Raw genomic sequence first — 10,320 nt, 5'->3', positions numbered from 1 at the left:
TTTTTAAGCAAATTCTGTACATCTTATTGGGATCAGTTCAAACAGACCAGTTACATCCTTCAAACAGTATTTGTCCTCTATCCGTTGAGGAATACTCCACCACCAGTCTCAAAGCCATATTCACTGCCCATACACCTCAGGCTTGGAGGGTGAACTCCCGCTTGCCCAAGGCATTTTCATACGCTGCCCCTGCCAAGACCAGCTGCCTGCCTGGGAATGGCAGGCACTGAGGCACTGACTGCGCCTCGAGTCCAACTTTCCTCGCAACAGGTTTTGCAGATACCAAGCAAAACCCGATAAACCAGCTGAGCTGTGCAGGTTGGTGGAAGATGAGATGTATGAGGGTCTGCAGGCAGCAATGTGGGCCTGCTGTGAAATGCATTTCTGCTTTGGCATCTCACTCTTCCTACCTATTTGGGATAATAATCTTGACGTTTCTAGGTGTCTTGCCGTGTCCATTACAAGGAGAATGGTAGATAGCGGTTGAAATAGGGTACACTGTAAGTTGCCAACAAATGAGCAGTTTCTCTAAGATTGCCCTAGCTGTTCAATTCACCAGTTGTTTTTTTTGTTTGTTTGTTTGTTTTTTTTGTATAATAGTTAATAAGGAGAAGTCCATCTGCCTGGACTGAGTGTGTTGCAATCAGCTATTTTAACAGTACACAGTTTCACAACGAAGTTTCATTTAGACATAAAAGAGGAAGCAAGTTCAGCGTGTTGCAGTTCAGTCAGTTATAAAATCCCCTGATCTCCTAAGGGACTTTCTTTCTATACTTCTGTGCTATAGAGAACTAGAAATAAAACGCATGTCCTCTTAGAAGTGTATTTGAAAAGGAAATACAAACAGAGCATTGCATTTTGGGGTAGGACAGACTCACAGGAAGCTTTAAACTGGTTAGAAGACAACAAATTTTCTGTACCTGCTGTACCAGCTGCTGTATGTTTGGAGGTAAGAATTAAAATACATTATATAAATGTATGAAAATGTTGCTCTTGCTTATCAAAGTGGCTCGGTTCTCTTTGTGTGGGATCACAGCTGCAAGATGTACTTTTTCTGGTTTCAATGCATGTGCGTGTTTGCAGAGTCTCGGCCGCTGTCCATGTGCAGTTTCTGTTGCCTTAAGAAGTGATGAGAACATTTCAAAAGTGCCATCTTCACAACTGTGACTGACCGTGATTGCAATGCAACTTCAAAATGCAAAAAATAATTGTTTCTCTCGCACTTCCAAAGTCTTCCATAAAATCATACTAAAAAATGTTTTTCAGAATACTTTTAAGGGAGTCTTATGAAGTGTGTTCCTTTCATCGTAATTACGGTATTTTTGTTGATCTTTCTGTGCATGTCAGTGTACTGTCAAAATAATGTCTTGTAAGTGGAGTACTCTATGTGTAGATTAGAAATAAAAATAGGCACCATGATAGATAAACATGGTCATCACATAAAAAAAAGGTTCATAGAAAAAAAGCTGAGAATCCTATGAAAAAAGGATGATGTTAAAAAGTATAAACAAAGAAGCTTTATCATTGTATTTTCCTGATTCACAGTGAATTTCCTGGTTCGCTGCAAATTCACAGCTTGACATGGGTGTAGACACACAACGTGCACCCTCCCCCCTCTTCTTCGTACTCTACAGCAGATGTGGCTAACGTTGCAATGCTCGTTAGTGCACCGTTTCCCTCACTCCTCCTGGGAAACCCCTTCAGGCTTTCTGTCTTTCTTGCTTTACCTTTTATTCTTTTCACTTCTAGAAAGTGTATTCTCTTCTATAAGAGTGCACAGGAACTTATTTCCCCTTTACTTCAACTTCCTAGACACAAAGTATTGCAGCCCATATAGTTCAGTCATGACAACAACAAACAGCTCATTAAAATAAACACAGAATACAGAAACATTAAATGATTGCCACCCCAGAGAGACATAAAAGCACAGTGTAGAAATATCACGTACTCAAGTCATCCTTACGAATGTGGACCCCGATCCTTTCCTGCCTTATATTTCATGTTGCTTACAGCTATGGACATGAGATGTAAAATGCTATCAAATCAGATTGATGGTGTCCTAAAGCAACTCTATATGGGTATAGATGATTAAGAAAAGTGTGTAAAATGATGAATCAGGCTCTGTACAAGGTTTCAAGGAACTTGAACTGAAAAAACAGACTTGGATGGGAAATTATTTGAGAGTTCAAGAAGCTACGTTTTCCCACATACTGTTTTCATTGTATTTTTATGGAAGCCCGTCCCTCTAAACTCCACTTAAAGATACAACAGCACTTAAACACAGTAAGAATGTATTTTTTTTCCAGATGAAAGAAACCAGGTGCTCTTGAAGCTCACTGCCATCCATTTAGCATGATTAGAAATAGGTAGACGCTTGTATAACAAGAGTACATTAGACATATAAAGTATAATGTGCTCTTGGGGAAGATGTGTCTCTTCACTTTCTTCCTTCAGCCCGTCCTTCAACTCTGCTTGCTCCCCCCAAGACAGCCCATATTCCCCTGTGGGAGAGGTACTCCTAGCTTTCCTGCATCTCTTGAACTGTTGACATGTCGATAAAGAACATGAGCAGGGCTCATGTTTTCTTCTATGGGAAGACCAAAAGATCAGAGCGAAGAGAGCTGTGGGGAGGGGACAAGAGGGGTTTGGCTCATGACCGCTGCTGAAGGAGCCTCACAGTGCAGTCCCACAGCTCCCAGATCTTCCAGAGCAGCATCAGGGAGAGGAAGTTACACATGCAGCAGGTAGCATTTGGCTGCTTGTGCAAAAGCACCTCTTAGCTATTCCTCTTCTCTTCTGCCATGGGCAAAATGGGCTAACTCCTACCTCAAATAGCAGCCACTGTCATCATCGAATCATAGAACAGTCCAAGGTGGAAGGGACCTCAGCCTGGGTTGGAAAGATCATCTGGTCCAACATTTTGTGGGAAAGGGAGCCTAGATGAGATTATGTAGCACCCTGTCCAATCGCATCTTGAAAACCTCCAGTGATGGGGACGTCACCATGACCCTGGGGAGGTTGTTCCAGTCATTGGTTGTTCTCACTGTAAAAAAATTTCTTTCTTATATTGAGATGAAACCTCTCCCAATTAGACTTGCACCCATTGCCCCTTGTCTTCTCCATGTGGCTCCTTGTGAAGCGAGAGCCTTTGTCTTCTTTGTAGCTTCCCTTTGAGTACTGAAATACTCTGATGAGGTCTCCCCATCCAGCCTTTTCTCCAGGGAGAAGCATACCAACTCCTCCAATCTTTCTTCATAGGGCAGGTTCACCACCCTTTGATCATCTTCATGGCCCTCCATTAGACCCTCTCCAGTCTGTCCACATCTTTCTTGAATATTGAGGACCAGAACTGGGTACTCCAGATGTGGCCTGACAAGTGCTTGAGTGCAGCAGGATGATCACATCTGTGTTGCTGCCAGTAGTGCTCCTGCGGATGCAGCCCACGGACCAATTTGGCTTTGTCGGTGCTGCGGTGCACTGCTGATCCACATTCAGCTTGTTGTCCACCAGGACCCCCAGGTCCCTCTCAGCAAGGCTGCTCCCCATCCACGCAGATCCTAGCCTGTACTGGGCTCTGTGGTGATGTCAAACCAGGTGCAGGGCCCTGCACTTTGTTAAACTTCATATTGTTATTGCTAGCCCGCTCTTCCAGCCTGTCCAGGTCTCTCTGTAATACCTCTCTCCCTTCTGACGCGTCCACCTCACCACGCAGTTTCATTTCATCAGCATTACCTTCACCCAAGCCAGCCCTGGGCACTGGAGATAGCCCTTACAATTGGGGTTCAGATCCCAAAGATCTGTGGGTTTCAGGCATTAAGAAAGGCTGTATTCATCCATATGCACAGCTCGTTGTATTAGAATCTTTGTTCTCCTGATTTCCGTAGGGTGGCTGCACTGAGGCTTCCTGGGAGCTGTTTCACACCAGCCCCAGTGGAAGGTGAGATATGGGTCATGCAACATAGGCAGGCTTGCTCTCCAGCCTGTCCTGCTTGCCAGGTGAACTCTTGCATTCACATCCTGCAATCTGAGATAGATCCCAAACCTCACTGAAGGGATTTGTCTGTATCTCCACAGCGTGGAAAAGTATCTCTTAAAATGGGGAAAAATTACTACAGATGGATCCACAGGATTTGAGTTCCCCCAAGACAGGGAGACTTTGTCATCTGGGGTCCCATCTAGTAAGTCAGCTAGAACTTAAAGTATCATAGGTGTACCCGAGGATAAAACCTGAACTCCAGCTCCCAGCAGCACAACTTTAGTGCCATTCAGAGCCTTGCTTGGGGATCTGAAAGCCAGACATATTCAAAACAAGCTTGTCTCTTCTATGAGTTTCCATCCCCTCCTTTTGCAATGCAAAAGAATGTCCCTTTCCCCACTGAGCTGTGATCCCAGCTGGCACCATGTTCTTTCCGTTCTCCCTAGCAACTTTTCATCTTGCTCGGGTTTTTATATAGGACACAATTTATCATATCTCTGTGTACACTTCTCAGGCTTTCCTTAAGCGTTTTGCTTATCCTGAGCCAAGAACTCCCGTTCTGTTTGCCTGCTCCCAGATTCTAATCTGAGGTCTTTCTGCACACATTGGCACCATCTACAAGCATTATAACCCAGCAAATTTGCTGCCACTCAGAAAATCCTGGCAGTACCACTGGATTCTCCACGTGGCTTTAAACATTCATCCTGCCTTTAGGCTTTTCTTCCACTGAAGAACTGAACAAAAACCCCGGGCAAGACATATGAGTTTTTAAGATCATCTGGCAGTAATAAAGACTATGTCAGATAGAAAAGATAGTGTAAACCAGGCAGCCGTCTCCCTCTGTCTCCGCTGGGATCTAGGCTTAGACAGAATGTAGTCAGCTGCCATTGCCAGGCCAGTAGCCACGCAAGGGAAAATCTCTTTGTTCGCCTCACTTGCAAGATGAATCAGATCAGAATTGTAAAAGGGACCGTTCCTTATGCAACGGAAGTCATGCAATTATTTTCAGGAAGAGGGAAGTGAAATCTGAATTTAAGGACCATGAAACCCAAAATATTGAAAAGCCTTACATATAATCCCTGTGCACTTGGAATCCTGGTGTATATGTGTGTCTGTGGCATGGAAGGGCGATAAAGAGAAGGGGCAGGAGAAAGTAGAGTTAATGAAAGCTGTCATCCTTATCAGATGTAACATGCAAGAATTAAAGGCAACTCAATTGCGTGACCAGCCATCGGTAGTGATGGAATAACAACTTGACAGGGGTATATATTATATTAAGTATGAGCACCAGCAATATATGCACCTCTCTCTTGCATTCAGGCTGTCACCACTGCCCATCAAAACTTCAATCAGATTTCCTTGCAGAGCTGGGAACAGTCAGATTAGTGCGACAGCCCTCGCCAGCTTCGGAGGGTAAGCTTGTAACTCATTCAGCAAAGCACACAGCTCCTGAGCACCATACAGCTTAGTCTTTTTGCACTTGCCAGTTCTTTTGTTTCCACTCCTGTCTCAGACAGTGGGCTCTAAAACTCTTAAAATAAGCGTGGCAGAATGCAGCACGAAGAAATGAAACCAGCGGTTTCGTTTCCCTAACGTATCACCTTATGGCAGAAACAACAGACATCTGGGCAGTAGGAACGGCAGAAGTGTCACATGCTACCTGAACACAACGGGTCTGGCGTACGTTGGCTGAGCAGCCAACGGGCCATATGTTCTATTTCCACCCATTTCTCAGAACCCGCATTAAAAATAAGCATAGGAATAAGTGTCTTAACAATTCCAGATTCACGCTAGCCGAAGTTAGCGGTGGCTTTGCAATAAAGCCATCGGGGCCGTGGATGGCTGGGGGAAGGGAGCAGCCTTTGCACTGTGAAAGGGGGGAACAGAAGCAGAAGAGAGAGAGGGGGTGAGTTGACAACCTGAGTAGCTCTAGTTTGGCTAAGATTTTGGTGGTGGCACCTTAATCACAGCTAAAACCTAAAGCAAGACAACAGCAGCATGCTGCGAGGAATGCCAAGCCCCAAACATTATTTTTTGCCCCGTTTGTATAAATAGATCACTTTTCATTAAATGTTACCTGCCTGTGGGAAATTTCACACAACTGGCAGGAGCAGAGAGGATCCAGGGTCCAAAGCAAGCGTTTGGACACATTTAATTTCCATGAATATTTCCTTCTGAAGGAAGTGTACTTTCCCTCCAACCTTCTTCTTCATAGCGTAGAAGTGATTTTTTTTGCCCCCCCCCGAGGAAAATCTTTTCTCACGCTGCCTCCTTCCTAACATCTGCTTAAAGTCTATATGCATGCTTAGACAGGATTTAGCCAACATTTATCATTACTGCAGCATTTTGCACTAGCATCTGTGACACACGAAATACTTTACTAAGAAATGAGAGTCCGTTCACTCTGGGAAAAGATAAGTCGAGCAGCTGACAGCAGCATGGGGAAGTGGAGCGTGTGCCAGAGAGATGCCACCTCCCCATTCACAGTTTGTGGGAAGATGTTCCCATTCTGGTGCTCCAGCACAGCGGGTGTTTTGAAATAGACAGGCAAACTGTCAAATAACTGGGACATATGTTCATATCTGCAGGGAGACTATCCGTTAAGGATTAAAATGATATAATTGGATTAAATTGTAAATGAAGAAAAGTACTTGCTATTGAAACAAAGGCAAGTTATTTTTTCCTCTATCACACAAGGTGTTTTGTACTACAGAAAGCAAAACACACACACATATATATAAATATTTATTTTTACTTAAAATATACTTTCTCTTTGTTGGACCACACACAATTCCTTTAGGACATCTTTCCCATTGATCGTCTCCTTGACATCTGTTAAAAAAAAAAGACACAGAGGTGGACTTAAGGACAATTATGTGGTAGCGGAGACCACGTAATTGGGCAGAAGATTTAGTGATGTACAGGTGCGTGTGTGTCCTTGCCAGTGAGTCCTGTCTTTCATTACCAACATGTCTACGCGGTTTTTGAGACTGAGCTGCCTGCTCAGAGAGCGGAGAGAGTGAGTGACTGCTGGAACCTGATTGTGCCTTTGTAGAAACGTGATGGAAACCGATTTCAGAGCTGGTGGTGCTCGCGACTAATCCCACACTGAAGGAGCCGGAGCGCTTCTGAAATATGAACTTTCCTATGCATTGCACTGAAATACGTCTCTTCAAAAGTACACCACCGATTTCTTTTTTTCATCTAGGGTAGTCAGTTTAAGATCTTTTTATAGTAACTGGAGAGTGACAAGCAAATCTAGGGCACAATTCGTCTCATTTCGATTTAGGTGTCTAAAACAGGCCAGATGAGTCATGCTTCCAAAAAGCCTTGCTTTTGCCACTGACATTTACATGTATAAAAGTTAGAGACAATTAATTTCATGCCATGCAGAAGTGCAAAGTGCTAATTTAATGATCTGAGATTTTTTTTTTAATGAAAAAGTAACCACACCTACAGTCATTGATTAGTCTGGAAGAGAAGGGGTGATACTCTCAATATGAATCTCAAATCAACATAGTTCAGAGGCAGCTGACAAACCACACACAACAAAAGTTGCTTCAAAGCATATGAGGAAAAGGGGGAAACCCCTTGGCTTCTTACTGACGTCAAGGGCAAAAATATACATATTGAAGTGTAAGCTATTGCAGCGCCTATTATCATAACAAACCACTTCTTGTTCCTCTCTTCCCAGCTCATTTGTCGTTGGATGTATTGCACACGCCATACGTTATGTTATACAGAATATGCTTTGATGTGATTGAGTTTAGAGCACAAAAGGGAGACTAGCTAATCACTTCACTCCTTGACCCAAGTCCTCTAGAAAGAGAGAGACGCTCTTGTTCATGTCCAAATTGTAAACATCTCTCTGCAGCTAGTAACAGACTTGCGAGTGTAATCACCACTCAAGGAGCATGTGATGAACTAATGGTTTCTTCTTGTCTTTTCCCTGTCTGCTGGTGGTTCCTTTCCTTTGGTGAAGGATGCTGTCAGAAGGTTACCTTTACAGAATCGCCTACCTTTGTGAAGACCTGAGCCCTGAGCTCTACAGCAAGAGTTCGGCTGAGGAAATGGTGTACGAAATGAGGTCTATTAATTATTCTTCCATGGACGAAGCACAAGGGAAAAGTCTCCTTCAGAGATGCAGATCTGCTGGCAAGTGCATTTCCTCTGTCTGCTCTAGAGGCAGCAAGCACAGCAGAAGGCAGAAGGATAATCTCCTACAGCCTACACAGCAGCCTGTCCCCGCAGGGCAGCCGTCTCCAGCCATGCATGTCTGCGAGGGGCTGGCAAGGAAAGACACCTACCTGGTTCCCTCTTCCTGCAAAAGCATTTGCAAAAACTACAATGACTTGCACATAGCCGGGGACTATGTGGTGCCCATTAGCTCAGTCACGACGGATTTTACCTGCGACAGCGGCATAGGCCCCTTCTTGGAGTCCTCGGAGATTCCTCCCCCCATGGAGTCCGTGAGGGTCCCTCCCTCCAGCGACAGCAGCCGCAAGCCGGCCCAAGGCTACTCCTCGTGCTGGCGGCTGGCCAGCTTAGTGCCCCACCAGCAGCCCCTCTCCGACTCAGCCCTGAATGACTACCTCGAGCAGAAGCTGCTGGAACTGTATAAGCAGTACATCATGGACAGCACGGCAAACAGGGCATCCCCCACTCAGATCCTGGCCTCAGAGCTTATCATGACTAACGTAGATCAAATCAGCATGCAGATATCACGGGAGAGGAACATGGAGACCACCAAGGCCAAAGACATTGTCATTAGCCGCTTCTTACAAATAGCCAGTGAAAGAATATCTTCAGAAATGAGCACACCTAGTCTGCATATTTCCCCATGTAGCCACACTAATGCGTAGTGTTTGAATGTCTGCCATTAGAAAGCTTTTATGTTCTGCAAAGTCAAGTTTTAGTTTCTTAAGACATTTTTCTGCCTCATAAAAATGCATTTACCGTCTACCATTTAAATGAAACCTTCCAGTACATATTAAATAGGTAAAAATATCTGTACTGTGCAGCCTCTATTGTGGATCAGATGATTTATTGGCTTTTTCGTGTTTTTTTTTTTTAAAGTTTTTCCCTAAAGACTTATTTCAGTGAGCCTCAGACATTAAAAAAATTTTGTGGAACATAACTAAGAGCATACGACATTCTTCCAGGTGCTCAGGTGTTCGCTTTCTTCCCCGCGTGCTTGACATATTTCAACTTTCCTCTGTCTGGAGTCTGCCGTCCTGCCCCTGGGTCTGTGTGAAGCAAAGGCTTACCCCCACGCAAGCACAAGAACAGTGATGTCAGAGACAAAGAAATACGGGCTTTAGGATGTCATCTAGTTCATCCCCCTGCCCCAAATGGCTTTACTTATGACATTCCTCATGGAAATTTTTGTAATTTGTTCTGTAAGATATCAAGTGATAGACATTTATGCTTTCTTCCATACTAACCTTAAATATTTAATTGCTGTCTTCCTGTTTGAAAGTTACCATCCCTTTTTGCGAAGCAAAAGCTGTTTCCAAACAGGCTCCATCGGTAGGAGCGTGCGTGTGTTCCTGTGTGTTTTGCACTGAACTGAACTATTCCAATGGACGCTGGTGACCTGCATGACAGACAGACACCACCTCTGCCAGCTGCTCACAGACCTGCAGCTGTGAAGTGGTCGTGCAGGGCCAGCGATGATAATAAAGAGGGAAGAGGAAGAAAAATTCACCTTTGTTAAGAGAGCTGCACATTGAAAAATAAAGGCTCATCCAAAGCCCATTTGATTAATGCGAACAGTGCCTTTAAGCGCAGAAGGAAAGCTGAAGCGGATCGCTCAGCAGCATGGCTAACCATGTCTTTTTGTTGGGATCGTTGCTGTGTATCATAGGTCAAGGTCGTTTGAACCTGATGTATTTCTAATAGGAAGGTCCTTTTTTGTAAAATTTCACTAAGTCTTAACAAAGAAGAAATTAAAAAAAAAACAAACAAACAAAAAGAGCTGCCTTGTGCCAAGGATGGGTACCTACTTTGAGTCTGTACAATGTGTAATATAGTCAATGCCAGTCCTTCATTGGTTGAGTTTCTAGGTATCAATGTAATATAAATACTAATTTATAATAAATATTCATAAAATGTTTTAATGTTATTGATTCTACAGTGTCATTTTGGCCTTTGCATTCTTTTTACTTTCTTTATACGCAAGGCATGCCTTTGTGGATATTTCAAAACCAAACGTAAAGTAATATCAATCACATCAGTTTATTCTATTGCTGCTGTCTTTCCAGAGATTACTGGGATAGCTCAGTATATTTTCCTGCTTGTGCAATGAAGGGGTATCCAAAAAACAGTTGCCATAAGAACCTTTG

General features: G+C 43.7%; 1 protein-coding gene across 3 annotated transcripts; it reads left to right on the top strand.

Annotated features, from left to right (window-relative positions):
• Positions 1–791: 791 nt before the first annotated feature.
• Positions 792–10,035, top strand: TASL (TLR adaptor interacting with endolysosomal SLC15A4). 3 transcript variants are annotated; one of them, XR_008464533.1, is made up of 3 exons: positions 792–949; positions 7,959–9,808; positions 9,882–10,035. XR_008464533.1 is itself a non-coding variant. In XM_054189037.1 (3 exons), the coding sequence occupies exon 3, from the start codon at positions 7,960–7,962 to the stop codon at positions 8,836–8,838; it is 879 nt and encodes a 292-aa protein (XP_054045012.1). In that variant the 5' UTR covers positions 792–949; positions 5,297–5,389; position 7,959; the 3' UTR covers positions 8,839–10,035. The 3 variants fall into 3 exon arrangements, 2 of the variants coding, with proteins under 2 accessions (XP_054045012.1, XP_054045011.1); XM_054189037.1 differs by adding an exon at positions 5,297–5,389 and having other exon boundaries at positions 7,959–10,035; XM_054189036.1 differs by having other exon boundaries at positions 7,959–10,035.
• Positions 10,036–10,320: the final 285 nt, after the last annotated feature.

This window comes from Rissa tridactyla, chromosome 1, assembly GCF_028500815.1.
Source record: "Rissa tridactyla isolate bRisTri1 chromosome 1, bRisTri1.patW.cur.20221130, whole genome shotgun sequence".
NCBI classification, from domain to species: Eukaryota; Metazoa; Chordata; class Aves; order Charadriiformes; family Laridae; genus Rissa; species Rissa tridactyla.
This window is presented reverse-complemented; position numbering and strand designations above follow the sequence as displayed.

Excerpts from the sequence above, each read along its gene's own strand:
- TASL (XM_054189036.1), top strand. The coding sequence starts at position 7,960 with ATGCTGTCAGAAGGTTACCTTTACAGAATCGCCTACCTTTGTGAAGAC.